Source organism: Ahaetulla prasina, chromosome 7, assembly GCF_028640845.1.
Source record: "Ahaetulla prasina isolate Xishuangbanna chromosome 7, ASM2864084v1, whole genome shotgun sequence".
In the NCBI taxonomy this organism is placed as follows: Eukaryota; Metazoa; Chordata; class Lepidosauria; order Squamata; family Colubridae; genus Ahaetulla; species Ahaetulla prasina.
The window spans coordinates 74,000,716-74,017,790 of record NC_080545.1 but is presented as its reverse complement, the minus strand read 5'-3'; the positions used below and the strand labels follow the sequence as shown (position 1 = coordinate 74,017,790).

At 39.0% G+C, this 17,075-nt stretch overlaps 1 protein-coding gene across 1 annotated transcript; it reads right to left on the bottom strand.

Annotated features, from left to right (window-relative positions):
- Window positions 1-2,991: 2,991 nt before the first annotated feature.
- Window positions 2,992-9,070, bottom strand: CKAP4 (cytoskeleton associated protein 4). The gene is made up of 2 exons (XM_058191208.1): window positions 8,426-9,070; window positions 2,992-5,787 (listed from the first exon to the last, which is right to left on the bottom strand). The coding sequence occupies exons 1-2, from the start codon at window positions 8,795-8,797 to the stop codon at window positions 4,462-4,464; spliced, it is 1,698 nt and encodes a 565-aa protein (XP_058047191.1). The 5' UTR covers window positions 8,798-9,070; the 3' UTR covers window positions 2,992-4,461.
- Between the last annotated feature and the right edge of the window lie 8,005 nt (window positions 9,071-17,075).

The window sequence follows — 17,075 nt, the reverse complement described above, 5'->3', positions numbered from 1 at the left end:
GTGTATTAGTGTTACTGTGAATACGAAGACAATATTTGCAACTACCCAAAATGGTGGAATTTAATGTATTTGCAGGGTGTGTTCAAATCAAGACCAGACATCAATCTGACACTGATAATTTAATCTGGATTCTTGCATGCAATTGGATTTGAGTAATCCCTTCCAACTCTTATTATACAGTTTGAATACACACACTTTCACGTTGTGTCTCATTCTTGACTAAAAAAGATTATAAACACCATAATCTAAGACAGGGCTGTCAAACTCTATTTCATTGAGGGCCGCATCAGGGTTGTGTTTGACCTCAGGGGGCCAGGATGGGCATGGCCAGAGGGGGCGTGGCCAGCTCAACGTAACTAGTGTTGGAGGCGTCTATGGTGGCCCAAGGACTCCGACAGCAAAAAATGGGCTCCTGAGCTCCATTTTCGGCTGCAACGGCTTCCTGAAAACCTCTGCCAGCGAAAAGGGAGCTCAGGAGGGCCATCCACAGCCCCCGCGAGCTCCGGTTTTGGCTGCGACAGCGCCCTGCAACCCTCTGCCAGTGAAAAGCGAGCTCGGGAGGCCTGCCCGAGCTCCCTTTTTGCTGGCAGGGGCACTGTGGGCCGGTCCTTTGCTGTTTCCAGGGCAGTCCCACAGGCCTGATCTAAGCAGCCCATGGGCTGGATCCGATCTCCAGGCCTTGAGTTTGACACCCCAATCTAATACTATGGCCAGTGAGTTCAGTGTGCCTGAGACCCAAGAAAGCTTATGCTAAGATTGTAACTTTTACCGTTTTAAGAAATACTGTACCGTTCCATGTTTTTCACATTATACTGAACCATAGTTTATTACGTAAGCCACAACTGGCTGAACTTGCTCATTGCTAATACATTAAAACTATGGTTTCAAACCAATAGTTAAGTCGCATAATACTTTCATCCAGAATCAAGCGAACTGTATTGTGCTTACTATGCTAATTGATTTCATCTTTAAAGATTCAGTTTCTTCATCTCTCCTTTGTTTCTATTATTTGTTAGCTTTTCATTTTCAGTATTAACACTGTTTCCAAGTGGCACTCAAGTAGCCTGGATAACAGCCTCACATAATATTCTCCACTGTGTGATATACCGTGATATACCCGAAAATAAGACCTCTCCTGATAATAAGCCCAATCAGGCTTTTGAGCACATGCGCTAATAAGCCTCCCCCCAAAAATAAGCCGTCTCCGAAAAAATTTAAACGCAGAGCTGGAAATCAGGTAAGACAGCAAGAGAAGCCCCATCTTGCTCCACACACCCCAAAATAAGAAGACCTCCCCCAAAATAAGGCCAAGCACTTATTTTGGGATTCAAAAAAGAAATAAGACAGGGTCTTATTTTTGGGAAAACAAGGTATACATCACACAACTGAAGTAGCTAATGCACTGATGATGTTATCCAGTTTGGTAATGAAATGTCTGCTAGAAAACTATCAGAAAACACCAAGGACCCCATAGCTAATGCTCAGCCACACATGCTCTAACCATATGCAAGATTCAACAATAGGACTGACTTTCAGTTGCAGGTTAATTTTTAAAAAAATGTAATTCAGCTAAATAAAATAAAACCGTTGAAAGAACAGAGGATCCTAAATAATCATTGCTTTTGGTTTTAATTTTAGATTTATTCAGTTTTCTATAGGCAATAGCCATTGCTTTCAGGGGTATCTGTGAAGGACAATAAAAACCATCAAAATAGTGGCAAACGCATTCTATACAAAAAGGAGACTGGTTTCAGCCACCTTCATAAATCAAGGATCCCCTGTTGCCTCTCCCATGCCATATGGATATTTTGTAGGAAAGTACTATTAGTTTCCTTTCCTATTTTAAAATATATACTTTATATATTTGCCAAAAAATTCAGTTTGTTGTAGTGGTTAAAATGTTGGACTTAGACTTTGGAGTCCCAGGTCAAGTCAACCCTCAACCATGGAAATTCAGACTGTATACTGGTAGCTTCATTTTGAATTCCTAGAAAAATAGCAAAATACCAAAAGAAATTTTAGTCGTCAGAATTGTTTTAGAACCGAGACAATGGATTTGGGAAAACTTGCATTTTACACCTAGAATGATTTCCTTCAGGAAATATAAATGTTCTTTCATCATAGGAAGTGTGATGGCACAGTGGTTAAAAGGCAGTGTTGCAGGATAACTCTGCCCACAGGCAGGAGTTCGATCTTCACTGGTTCAAGATTGATTCAACCTTCCATCCGTCCGAGGTTGGTAAAATGAGGACCCAGATTGTTGGGGGCAATATGCTGACTCTGTAAACCGTTTAGAGAGATTTCACTTAACTGTTTCACTTAACAGAAATTTTGGGCTCAATTATGGTCATAAAATTGAGGAATACCTGTATTTTAAATACTGGAATGTAGAGTACAATAACCCTTCTTTAGCTAAATGAAAGCTGTTTTTTGAGTGGCTGGTATACATGGCTAAATATCTGGATTCACATTTCTTATTAAGCCAGGTTTTATTCTAAGCAAGCCAAGGAGGCCTCATTCACACTTAACACTGATCCATAAACTATGGTCAAATGCACAATGTTTACCAAACATATAAAACTTAAGTTTTTAAAAATATGCCATAGTTTAGCTCAATGTGTGAACTGCCTTGAACTGATTTTCTGTATTTCATTCACCCTTTTACTAGCTAACTAATCCATCCCACAACTAGATGTACTGTGTATATAAAATAGTTTATATTCTAATATAATATTGTATTATATTTATTTTCTCAGAACAATAAATCTGCAGAAAAAATTAATGCAACCAATTCTTGTATTATAAAAATGTTACTAATTTAGCTGTATGTAATGCCCCTTTGCAGAGAAATAATGGTGAGTAGCAATAGATGCATGAATCCCAGCTGAGTCCATGACAGTTTCAATTTATTAAGCAAAACTTAAGGACTCAAAGAAACTAATAATACAACTTATGCAATTACTCTGTTTTCCTCAAAATTAGAAAAAATGGTTGGCTACAACCAGAATAAGTATTTATTCAAATTACACATACCAAGAAAGTTATTTCACAGCCAACTACAGTCATTCAAGATTCACAAAACACAATAAAAGCACTCCCGAAAAATAATGACTTCATCTCAATACAAGGCATGGTTCTGGTTTTTAAGGTATTGTATCTCTACAGAAGCAGTTATTGAATACACTGCTTATGTTATAAATGGCTACTGCACACCTTATCTGCTTCTCTTCCTGAGGATTACCTGTTGCCTCTACTACTGATGCTACAAGCATTCTTTGTACAGTCATCTTCTGTTTATCTTTCTCAACAATTATGTATAAATCAACAGAAGAACAAGGGTCATATTTTCTAAAGAAGATAAACAAGAATCTACCCAACTGTAAAACTCAGTGGTTCTGTAAAATGAACATTATCAATATCTCTTCTTTGAAGAATTACTCAAATTCAAAGGTAGTTTTTAATGTATTGGACTTTTAAAATAATCAATCTCAAGTCTAATTTTGTTTCATCCAACTCAATAATAGGAAGACCATAAGGCACTTAAGACTGGATGTCACTGTTGCATCTTGTTGTATCACAAGGAAAATGTTAAATGCATATATGCACAAGGAAAATGTTAAAAACAATTCTGTTTTTATTGCCCTTTGTTCTTTGAGGGGAGGTATGTTCTGTATTTACCTCCCCCACCCCGTTTTCATCTCCCTACCTTGACCCCATACAAGTTTGCATCAATGAATTAGGACAGAAATGATAAATGCAAGTTCAGTTGACATCACAGTAAACTGTCCCAAAAGTAGGCACTACTATAATGGCAAAGTTCTATCCAAAACTGCCAATGTTTACTGCCTCTGGACATATCAAAAGCACCTTTAGTTTTGTTGTGGAATGGCTACATTGATTTTGTTGTGGAATGGCTATGTTGACAAGCATGGATTACAAAAGAATCCAGTCTCCAATATGATTATTCCATACAATAATTTTCATATGAATACCCTATTATATATAATTACAGCCCTTTGTGTATTTTAATTATTTAACACAGAATCTTCTATGATTGGCTGCTTTATTTCAATGGTAGAAGACTGATGTATGCAAAATAATGCATACATACAGTATATTGGTTTTCAAAGGAGTGGAACAGTTTTTGAGCATGATGTTGCCCTCATGTTTGTTAAATTAAAAGGACAATATCCATCATAATTTGCTTCTTGGGTCCACACCCTCACCCAGTGTACTATAGATTAAGCTGCAGAAACAAATTAATTTGTCCTATCAATTAAAATAGTAGAAATAATAGGTCCTACCTAACTGGATTGTTTTAACATTTTTTCCAGAGATATCAATAGCTCAATTTCCATTTCACCAACTTCCCCAACAACAAAACAACAAAGCTCCTTTGGACTAGGAAAACAATTTCTTTTTTTTCTTTTTTTTAGTTCAGAGTTAAAACATGCTCAAAACTCAAACCATCTCATGGATATCTTCCATTTTAACAAACAACCTATCCAAGTCATTCCTTATGCCATCTAAGGAATCCTTCATTGTCTGCACATTGTTCTCGTTGGTTTCAATTTTCACTGAGTAAGCAACTAAACTGTCAACTGCTGTCCTAAGCATTTGTATGTCAGATTCTACCTGACCAAGGGAAGATCGCATGTCATCAACAGAATTTTTAACAGAAGAAAGTTCTGCCTTATTATCTCCAGACTGCCCTACATTCACTGAAGACTTTTCCTGGTCCAGCAAAGCAAGAACTTGTTTCTGGATATGATCGAGTGCATCAGCATTATTTGGTAGATCATTCAGACTTCTCCTTAGTTCATCAACATCAGCATAGATTGAGAGCTGTGCTTCCCCAAGACTCCTCACAGTATCAGTCAATGATCGTATCTCATTTTCTATAGTACTCTGGACAGACCCTAGACCTTCTTCTAATGCAGCTAGCTTAGTGTCATATTTGAAAATAGACGGTTCCATTCCTTCTGTGTTCTGTGCAAATGATGATGTTGGCACTTGAACATTCTCTTCTATGGACCTGAGCCTGGATTCCAATTCTTTATTGCTCTTCTGCAGACTTTCTATGTCATCTTTGGAGAATGCATAGCTATCTTGTATACCATCAGAAGACTTGATGTGCATCAAACCATCACTGAGTTTCTTCAGCTCCAATGGAAGATGAGAAAGAGATTCTTCTGCTTTAAGGACTTTCTCTTCTAAAGTCTGTAATGAAAGGCGCTCTGTATCAGCTACTTCTTTAAACTTCTCGTGTTCCTCTTTGAGATTGACAAGTGCTTTAACTTCAGACAGAACGTCAGATTCCATCAAATCTATGGTACTTTGCAAGGTTTCTATAGTCTTCTCTTTGGCTTTCAAGGATCTCTGCATCTCATCAACGGTGTCTTTCAAGACCTGAAGGTCATTTTTGTATGTTTCTGTTTCACCAAGTGAAGCCACCTTTTTTTTAACTTCATTGATTTCTTCTTGGCTCTGTTTCTGGATATGTGTGAATTCAGCAATATTATCGTTTATAGATCTTGTGAGCTCTGTCAGCCTTTCTTCCACAGTGTTTTCTAGAGATGTGAAGTCTCTTTCTCTGGCATCTTTCACAACATGAATACCATCAGACAAATCTTTAAGGATTTCATTTTGTAGTTTCTGGAGAACTTCACCAATGCGACTGATTTCACTCTCCCCTTGTCTAACAGTCTTCTCAGTGATCTCTTGTTTTTGCTGAGCATTTTTCAATGTCAATTCAAAGCCACCAAAAGCAGACTGTAAAGACTGCATCTACATAAGAAATTGAAAGATAGAAATAAATTAAGGTTAGCATAGTGAAATGGATCGTGTTCTACATAGGAAGGTCAATAACTAAGACATCAGACAACATGATACATCAAAATAAATGACTTAAATACATATATAATACTTATAATATAAGATGGTTTAGTGATCTGATTAAAATCTTTAATAGCTTTCTACTTGTGACATTATTTGTATTCCTGCCAGACTTGTATTCTTTTATAGCAACCAACTTCCATTATCAAAGATTTTGATGAAAATAAAAAGCAATAGAAGAATAAAAAACTGCCATTTTTGAAATGGAGTCTAAAATGTTCATAATCCAATAGCTAAATTCTGTGCTGCAGATTCACATGGAATATGCATGAAAAGCACATGTTACACTACAGTGAAAGTATTTCAACATTAGGATTACCAGATCTGGACTGAAAAACCATAACCACCTCTAGATGGCAGCACAGGGACTCAGAAAACTAACTTTTCCTCCTATTTGCTGGTTGTCCATATTATTAGATATGGTATCCCTTTAATTATGCAACTATTGCATTTGTAATTTCAAATAAATTGCTACATTGAAATCAGAATCAGCAAAAATGTGAGCTACACCGGATTTAATGCATACACCACAAATCTGGGCCCATAATTGTTTAACCCTCAAGTCACACAGTACTGCACTACAGATTAACCAGAGAGTACCCTGCTTCAAATCTACCTGTGTCATAAATTCACTAAACCAGTGTTTCACAACCTCAGCAGATTTAATATGGACTGTATGGACTGCCCAGGGAATTCTGGGAGTTGAAGTCCATAGTAGGTTATAAGAAACTCTGCCCCAGGTAGAATTTAAGAGAGTTTTCAAGCCATGGAAGCATCAGGTAAAAAAAATCCTGGAACTCCTCATCAATAATGAACAGTGATCGAAAATTGGCTCTGTTCAAGTGAACTTTTTTTAAAAATGATCTTACAGAACCCTCTAATGGAATCTTAAAGTTCAAAAAACATAAAAAAACATAGTTTGAAAAAACCCTAGGAACCTTGATTTTCTAATTCTTATACCATAGTTGCAAATAGAACAGATTGAAAGATAACCACTAGATTCTATGCTACACAGAATACTGTCCTCAACTATATGGTGAAGCTATGCCCTTCTCATTCCAAAACTACAATTCCCGTGGCCTTTGAGCAGAAGTTTAGAAGCCAATTACTGTAAATCCAGCACCTCAAAAGAATCACTAGATTCCACTATAACCACTAGATTCTATGCTACACAGAATACTGTCCTCAACTATATGGTGAAGCTATGCCCTTCTCATTCCAAAACTACAATTCCCGTGGCCTTTGAGCAGAAGTTTAGAAGCCAATTACTGTAAATCCAGCACCTCAAAAGAATCACTGATTTAGATTACTTAAAGATGAAACTTTACTGAACAGAGCAATCTGTGGCCCACAAACTTCCTCTATAGCTTCGCAATCTGCAATTTGTTCATTGCAGAAATCTTGGAGACTTGTTCTTTAAAAAAAAGTCAAATGTGTATTTAATTAAATATCCATATAGTTAAGAGTGAATTCATATTCTAATCCACTTCACACAAAATGGGCCACTCCTGAGTTAATGAATTTCAATTTCCTGTAATTTCCACTCAATAAAGCTAAGTATTGGAATTGGTCCAATAACTCCCAAGGGTACCATTTTGGGAAAAGTGGAATAAGCATTCAATTATATTATTAATGCATCCTCACCCAGCTGAAAGCACTTATTACAAACACTGCAAGGTTAACTTTTGTAGTGAAGATTCAAATATGTGTTATGGCTCACAAAAACCCACGTTGGGTTTAGACCTTCACAAGACTTCTTTTGGCTGCAACTCTGGAGGAAATCCCCAAAGAATAAATACTACTTGATTGGCTCTGAGAAAAACTTTTTTTTTTACTATCCGATTTTCTACTTGCAAACAGGAAAAACTAGAAAATCCAGCGACCCCCCAACTGCGCGAACCTCCGAAGTCGACCGTCTCCCTCGGCCCTACTGTCTGGCGAAGACTAAAAAGCCATTCCAAATGATCAGAAAACAATCGCTTGTTAATCCTTAATAGTCGTTTTTCTCCCCCCCCCCCCGAGGACTTTTAACTTTATTGCCTGGCTATTCTCTGCAACGCCACGCTGCGCATGGACCGCACGTGCTAAAACGTGGCTTGCAAAAGAAAACGCTCCTAGGGAGGGAAATCTGCTTTTTTTTTCCCCCCCGAACGGGCAAAAGCAAACCCGGCCACTCTTCGACCCCAATAACAAGAGGGAGCCCATCTGCAGCCTTACTCCACCTTCCTCCGCGGAAAGATTAAAACCACTCAAGTGCCACTAGCTTAGAGATACCAAGCCTTCCTCTTCGGCGCATTTTTGCTTCAGGCGAGCAAATTTGGCGGCGTTTCAAGCAAGGCGAAATATCGTCGCACAGCTCGGGGCAATTAAATCCAAAAAAACGGGGGCATAGGATGGGTGGCTTCCCTACTCTCCCCCCACCCCACACATACACACACACACAGGCTCCTGCTCGGCGGCCTTGAAAGGGCTGCCCTCGGCCTTCCCCGGGCAAGAAATATTTACTTCTTGATTATCCTCCCCAACCTACCTTTTGCACGGCGCTTTCCAAGGAACTGGCCAGCTCTTCCCGCTGCTTGGCAAAGTTCTCCTGCCTCAGGCTGAGCTGCTTGACTTCCCCCAGAAGGTGATGGACGTAATAGCCCGAGGCCGCAGCGGCTGCCAAGAAAGTCACGGAGAGGAGAAAGTTCAGGATGGCGCCGCAGCTGCAGGACGAGGCACTTTTGCTCCCGCCAGAGCCCCCTTTGCTGCCTTTGGAGTGGGCCTGGGCCGGGGGCGGCGGGGGCGGGGGCGGCTGCTTCTTCGCCACGTCATCGGGTTGGTTGGAATGGGCCCCCTTTTCGGAAGAAGCGGGGTTGCCGCTGTTCTTGCCGCTCCTTTGTTTGGCCGCGGAGGATGACATGCTAAATTGAGCAAGAGGCGCCCTTGACCCTCTCGTCCTCTGAAGGCGTCGGAGCGAGGTGGGAGCCTTCACTGAGGCGCGCTTGGAGGCCGCCCGAGAAGAAAAGCAGCTGGAGCTGGGAGAAGGGTCTGCTTCTCCATTCAATTTCGGCACGGAGAGAAGGGAGGGAAAGCACGGAATTCAGGCGGGCTTCATCTCCGCCCTGCCCAGCGGCGAGCGCCGCCTCCCGAGTTCCATAACGCAGGGGTGGGAAGGGTGACTGCCACGCACACCGATCGAGGAGGAAAAGGATGGTCCGGGAGCGCAGAGAGAAATGCAGGGGGGTGAAGCTGCATTTCCTGCGCCCGGCGCTTTGGCAAAAGTTTGCTTCTAGCTCGGCCAAAGTGTTGTGGAATCTCCTCTCCCCCCACCCCCCCAAAAAAACTTCATCTAAATTTCTGGAGTTACAAATACGTTGGTTTTTCCAGCCTTACAAGCCTCTTGTTGCCTTGAGCGCAGCCGCTTCGATGTTTATTTGGGGAAAACCATTCAAATCCAAGAATTTTGAATTTGAACTGTATCTAGGGGAGAACCTAAAGAAGAGGTCTTAGGAGAGTTTGGGAAATTGAGGATCAAGGGGGCGGCAGGGTAGATGAACTAATAGGGATTATTTCCTGTAGTCAGAGATTAGTCCTGTGTTAAAATATGGCCCAAATGATTGCTGCTTTTGTTCTTGTTTGTTTAAATGTTGCTTTTAATTATTTCTTTTAAGAGGAATAAAATGAATGTATTTAATATTAGAATTGCAGGCTACAGGCCTTTTCCCATTCATATCTAGTCATGCCATAAGCAAGCCCCCATAGCATTTTTCCCCATAAAATTTATTATTTTGCTAATGCATCCTGCTTCTCCTTCACATCATTTTCTTCCCTCTCAGATAAACCCAACAGATTTTCTACACCTTGAGGTTGTCCTTGAACCCTGTTGGAATAAGGCAGAAAATGCTATCAATAGTTTAACTCCAGAGCAGTTAAGAATGTCTTGAGCCTTTCTTATTTGTGGGCTGGGGATAAGATGAATGTAATATCAAGGACCAAAAAAAATTGTGGTTTTTGTGCTGTGATTAGGTGCAATTTGGGGAAAAGACTCAGCAGGGATAGTCACTTAGGAGATTTTTGTTGACTTGCACATACAGTACTCTTAGTTGGAAAAGAAATCCTGTTAATTTCTGTGGTGTGATCTGCTAGTCCAATTCATGAGTTTTCAGAGAAAAGCCCCACCTTTTGTAGAAGTGGGGGGGGAGAGACATCATACATGGAATATGTGCAAACAAATTGTCTCCCTGAACCTGTAGCTTTTGTGTGTCTGCATGTAACACTATTTCATTGGGCTACAGTTTAAACATTCTTGGTCATAGGAATAATGTTATTCTATAATGGGAAAGTGCCACATTCCAAATCGTAGTTACTCATAAAGGCCAGATTTTGGCAAAACTTTATTAATTTAGAGAAAGTCATATCTAAAGAAGCTGCAGATCTATACTAGAACCAAACTGACGCCTCTGCCACCAATCAGGTTGATGCCAATGTTGGGTGCTTTCTATTTGCTAGGTTCAAACGCCCTCCTGCACTGAGGGCATAGTTTTGTGCACACAGGATGGTAAGGCTCTATTCATACAAAATCTTGTTATTCCAGCAGGAAGCAACTGGAATTTTTTGCAATGAATGTGCCTAGTGGTGCAATTGATTTTATTACTGGGAAGTTACATCTACTTCCCACTCAAACCTGAAGCTGTCTACAATTAAGCCTTCAGATATTTTCCATTTGTATACTAATGTTTTACTACTGCTTCTTCCACTTTTTTCAGAAAAAAAGTTATAGGAAAGGAAAAGATAACACAGCTGCAGAATCGCTTTTTGACAGGAGTGCTAGGCGGTTTTCATGCAGAAACAACTGAGCCTTTAATAATATCAAACAAAAACAATTTATAGAATGAAGGAGGGTTTCTGTGAAATTCTGAGAGTGATACACAGCAATTGCACAATGAAAAAAACCTAAGCATTTTTGCAATTCTTAAAACTTTTTCCACATATAAAGTTTTTTAAGGGAGGGATAAGAATTTGATTCAGTGATCCAACTGCAAACTGCAGATGTGTAATTATAATACTATTGGCATTGCACTCTTTAAGTGGTAACTTTGCTACAAGAGAAAAAGGCCAATGGTGCAGCTATTTCAGACTGCTGCGGCTATAGGTGAATATAGATGTTTCTTTAAATACTTCTTTTTCTCTAAAAGCAAAATATGTTAAGTCTGTTTGATGGAAAAAGAGTCTTCGTTACTAAAATATAAACATCTAGTTTAAACATGTAATTCCCTCCTCTGCTGCCCATTTCTCAGCTGACCAATTTATTTCTGACCTTGGACTAGTTTCCCATTTTCAGACAACTGCATTCATGTAATGGTTTCCATTGCCATAGATAACTAATTTTAAATTACCTTGCTCAAATAGACGGGCCTGCATAAGAAAATGGAATATATGACATACTCAATTCAGATATTATTGAAGGTTGAAGATTGTAAATGCAAAGTTAAAGGCTGTACCCAGTGCTGAAGAGAGAAAGACATAATGCTACTTGATTTGAAATATTTAGGTGGGAACTCAATAGTTCCAAAATATGTCTTTGTTCCTAGAGCCCAGGTATAGTAGCCTTAATACAGATGAGCAGATTGTCCATTTATTTATTGAGAAGTAAATCCCACTGAGTTTGATCAAACTTATTCTCAGGTAGATAGAGGCATACAGAATTAGAAACCTTAGTTTCCAGTGAAGTAGTCTAGCTCAAAGTTCTCCAATTTTGTGGCCTGGTGGAGTGGGGAGAGGATGGTTCAGGCTGGCAAGCCGCACTCATGCAAATGGAGTGGCCATGCATGCGCTTGCCTACTACTTATGGATGTGGAGGTGCACACACACACGCTCATCCACTGTTTCTGTGGCCTGGTTGCAAACAGTTCGCAGCCCAGAGGTTGGGGATCCCTGATCTAGATCAAGGGTCTCCAACCTTGGCCATCTTAAGGCTTGTGGACTTCAACTCCCAGAATTCCTCAGCCAGCTTTGCTCTATTCTTTGCCAGCTTTGCTGACTGAGGAATTCTGGGAATTGAAGTCCACAAGTCTTAAAGTGGCCAAGATTGGAGACCTCCGATCTAGATGACAACCTTAGCCCTTAAGTGTTTGAAAAAAAAATGCATTTTTAGAACTACTCTAGATTAGTAGTAAGGGGATGTTGGAAGATTATCTTCTCCAACCTTCTCAGCAGTTTCTGACAGGAGATGTTGGCATGGTGTAATCCTTATGTACCAAATAGGTCTCGTAAAGTTTTAAATAACTAAAAAGACATGACACCAGCCTAATATTTGGAAATGGATTCAAGTAATCCCCACAAACTATGGTTGACCTTGGTAAGGGCAGAATTTAAAAAAAAAAACTGAACATAAACTTGGAGTACTTCTGTGAAAAATGCATTACTTAGGTAATATTTACAGACTTTTATTTTGATCAAGGACTATGACTTCCAAGTTTCGAATTCTAATTTCTAACTTCCCATTTGCTGTTAATGTACCGTTACATGGAATTGGATGCATCTATCTATCTAGACCAGGGCTGTCAAACTCGCGGGCCACAGGCCGGATGCATCACTCACTGGCCATATCCACGCCTGATTTGGTGAATTATCCAGCAGAGTCTATCTAGATCAGGGGTGTCAAACTCACATCCTCACGGCAGTGTCATGTGACATATAACGACTTTTTTCCCCTTCACCAAATCAGGCGTGGATATGACCAGTGCGTGATGCATCTGGCCTGTGGCCTGCGAGTTTGACAGCCCTGGTCTAGATAGAATGTATGCACCAATGAAAGCAAAATCTACAGGGAGTCCTCGATTTACAACTGTTTGTTTAGTGACCATTCAAAGTTACAATGGCACTGAAAAAGTGACTTAGGACTGTTTCTCACATGACTGTTGCAGCATGGTCATGTGATCAAAATTTGGGTGCTTGGCAACTGACATGTGACGGATGCAGTGTCCCAAGATCATGGGATCACCTTTTGTGACCACATGACAAGTCAATGGGGAAGCCAGATTCAGTTAATAATCAAGTTACTAATTTACAGGAGTGATTCACTTAACAACTGTGGAAACAAAGCTTATAAAATAGGGCAAAACTCACTTAACTATCTTGCTTAGTAACTGAAATTTTGGGCTCAATTATGGTCATAAGTCAAGGACTACCTGTACATATCTCCCTTTGAATAGAATAGAATAGAATAGAATAGAATAGAATAGAATAGAATAGAATAGAATAGAATAGAATTTTTTATTGGCCAAGTGTGATTGGACACACAAGGAATTTGTTTTGGTGCATATGCTCTCAGTGTACATAAAAGAAAAGATACCTTCATCAAGGTACAACATTTACAACACAAATGATGGTCAATATATCAATATAAATCATAAGGATTACCAGCAACAAAGTTACAGTCATAAGTGGAAAGAGATTGGTGATGGGAACGATGAGAAGATTAATAGTGGTGCAGATTCAGTAAATAGTCTGACAGTGTTGAGGGAATTATTTGTTTAGCAGAGTGATGGCCTTCGGGAAAAACTGTTCTTGTGTCTAGTTGTTCTGGTGTGCAGTGCTCTATAGCGTCGTTTTGAGGGTAGGAGTTGAAACAGTTTATGTCCAGGATGCGAGGGATCTGCAAATATTTTCACGGCCCTCTTCTTGATTCGTGCAGTATACAGGTCCTCAATGGAAGGCAGGTTGGTAGCAATTATTTTTTCTGCAGTTCTAATTATCCTCTGAAGTCTGTGTCTTTCTTGTTGGGTTGCAGGGGAAAGATCTTTGAGCTGTACTGTTTGAGTTGGATAGGGAGTGTTTAACACTTGTTGCCGAAATGTTTATATATTATGGACATAATATAATTAGCAATCAGAATCTTTACAAGTTTTATTCCATATGAGCTTTATTGGATCTGCATAACTAGAACATCAACTTAGAAAAAATGTAATTGGATACTAGGGATCATTCTGGCAGAAGTAAAGGGGAGCTTAAAGGAGCAAAACGAACAAGACTCAAAGGCACCACTTTCTCTTTTAGTAAAATGGCGGTTACTTGCCACAACATTGCAGTTGTTTTATGAATGCACTAATAACATCTCCTCAAATTTCCGAATGTCCTCCCTTAAGCAAAAGAATTTCCTTGTGGCATATTTTTTATAACTATAGTCGATTTACTGAATTGTATGTTCTAGGGTGCCAGGACCATGTTAACAATACCCAAGAAAAACTACTTGAGAACAGACTGCATATGTTTGAGCAAATCAACAGTAACCTTCTTGCTTTGTCTTTGTGCTTAAACAGAGTGTATTTTTTTCGGCAACCTGAGACAGATATTTCCTATGGGCCTTCCTTCAGTGATATTGCTTTTTTTTATCTGGCTATTATGCCTGACTGCCCTATCTCCTCTCCAGAAGTCAGCTATGTCAAAGAGAAAATGATGTATCCTATACAGACTGACTGACTCAGATAAGAAATGGAAATAAATAGCTCACTGACCAATGGCACTTAGATTGTATTTGCCCACCTTAGCAATCAAACCCAATTTCAAATTCTGGCAGATAGTTACAAAAATAAAAGCCTAGAAAAGGATAAACCAGCATTCCTAAATAAAGTGTTTGTTTTTTTTATTTTGTCACAACAGTATACGCAAACATTGACATAAAACAACAACATATATATAAGCAAAAAAACATAAGTAAGCAAAAGTGTGCAATAACTGTATTAATTTGATATAAAGAAAGGGAACAATAGGACAGGAATGGTAGGCACTTTTGTGCTCTTATGCACGCCCCTTAATAGTCCTTTTAGGAATGAAGTAAGGTCAATAGTGACAGTTTTTGGTTGAAGTTTTTGGGATTTTGAGAAGAGACTAGAGTCAGGTAGTGAATTCCAAGCGTTAACAACTCTGTTACAGAAGTCATATTTTCTGCAATCAAGATTGAAGCGGTTAACATTAAGTTTGAATCTATAGTTTGCTCTTGTATTATTGCGATTGAAGCTGAAGTAGTCTTTAACAGGAAGGACATTGCAATAGATGATTCTGTGTGTTAAACACAGGTCTTGTCGGAGTCGACGGAGTTCAACCTATATGTCCCAGAATCCCCAGGCAACCTATTGTTCACATGTGGGAATTGTGAGAGTAATAGACATCAAACATTTGAAGCCAGACTGTGCACAGCTGGAAGACACTAAAAATACTGGGAAACAGTATGCTGAAATAATTTTGTCAGACGGTAAAAGATGCTTCCAATTCTCTGCTGGTAGGATAACTAAAACAAATATTTTATATTTTATTTGTATTTAAACAAATCCTCTCTCTTTGCATTGTTAGTAGAACTTGACAATCATCCACAATTAGCTTCATTTTAAACATTTTCTGAATATTATATTGAAAAGATAACAAAAATCAGTTATGAATTTCTGATTAAAGTGAAATTTTGTGTGCTTCTGTTTCCTTCTCATTTTTATTATTTCTGCTGTAATAAAATATTGTAAACAAGGATAAGTATAGATTTGTAAATAGGGTTGCCAACTACTTTTGCTCCTGGTGATCCTTCCTGCTGGCTTTAATAGATAAATGCAGAGTTAGAGGTACTGAGCCCTGCCAGGAGAAAAGCAGTTGACATAAGTACATACCCATCACACCTTAAATTTATTCACTATACCTTTCTGCCTTGCAAGCCATAATTTCACTCATGTTGTATATTGAGCTTTGTTCTTTACACTTCCCAGCACATTTTCAGGATCTTGTCAAATCTGCCCAATCAGATTTCTTCACCTATTTGCTCTTCATTTATTTTGCAATCAAACTACATCCATTACTGTACACTATAATATGACAAAAACATCCCAATGTTTTTCTTTGGCACTCATGCATTTGGTCACCAGGCTAATGCAGCCTGTTATTAACACACAGCTGCCTGCAGTTACAATTACTGCAGGCTCGAGTCCCACCAGGCCCAAGGTTGACTCAGCCTTCCATCCTTTATAAGGTAGATAAAATGAGGACCCAGATTGTTGGGGGGGCAATAAGTTGACTTTGTATATAAATATACAAATAGGATGAGACTATTGCCTTACACAATGTAAGCCACCCTGAGTCTTCGGAGAAGGGCGGGATATAAATTCAAATTAAAAAAAAATTCTCATTTATTGAACCCAATCATTCTTGACCCTACCTATTTTATTCCATACCTATGTATCCCAGTTCCACTGCCTTTAAATTGTTTCTTCTGCCATATCCAATTTTAACTTCTTTATAAAAGAAACATGATCTTACTCGCACCCTTAATTTTTTTTTATCAAGCATTCATTCCTCACAATAGACTACATATAGTTGGCAACCGTCTACTGTAATATGTGAATTATATTTGCAGCCATGGCAATTTTTCTCTACCTGGAGAATGGCTTTTCACTCTAGACTGAGCAATGACATTTCTTCAGCTTCTGAGAGAACTAAGCAAATAGATTTTGTATCAGTGTGTGGGTGTGGGTATTTAAATAGTTATGGGGAAGAAGAAAAAATAATACTACTGTAGTATGGGAGTGTCTTGACTTTATAAAGCTGGAAAAAGTCTACTATCCTGCCCTCCTATCAGGTGGAGTCCCATATGATTCAGAGTTGGTTCTCCCAAGAAATGGGGTGAGTCAGTTTAGCAAATACAAATATGAACCTTAATCTCTTCAAGATTTATGAACATTTAAAGCATTGGAAGAAACTGCAGCATACATTTTGAAATAGCTTGGCTATAATTTAAATTTAACATTGACTTTCAAAAATTTAATCTTTTCAAGCCAATTTTTGGGGCTAAACAAATCTGTGATCCACTTTAAGACAGATCATCTTGTTGCTGTAAAAACTGATTTTGGGGAGAACTTAAAATAGACTTTTATTATCTGCCATCAAGTTGTGTTTGACTCCTTAGTGACCACATTGATTTTTTTTAAAAATAATCTGTCCCTAACCTGATCCTTCAGGTCTTCTAATAGTGCACTCATCACCACCACATCGGAGTCTATTTAACTTACTGCTAGTCATTCTCTTCTCTTTCCTTCAACCTTTCCAACATTAGAGCCTTTTCCAGAGAGCTGGAATGTATCCAAAGTAGGACACTGAGGCTAGTCAATTGTGCCTCCAATGAGAACTCTGTTAATGTGTTTGATGATCCATTTTCTTGC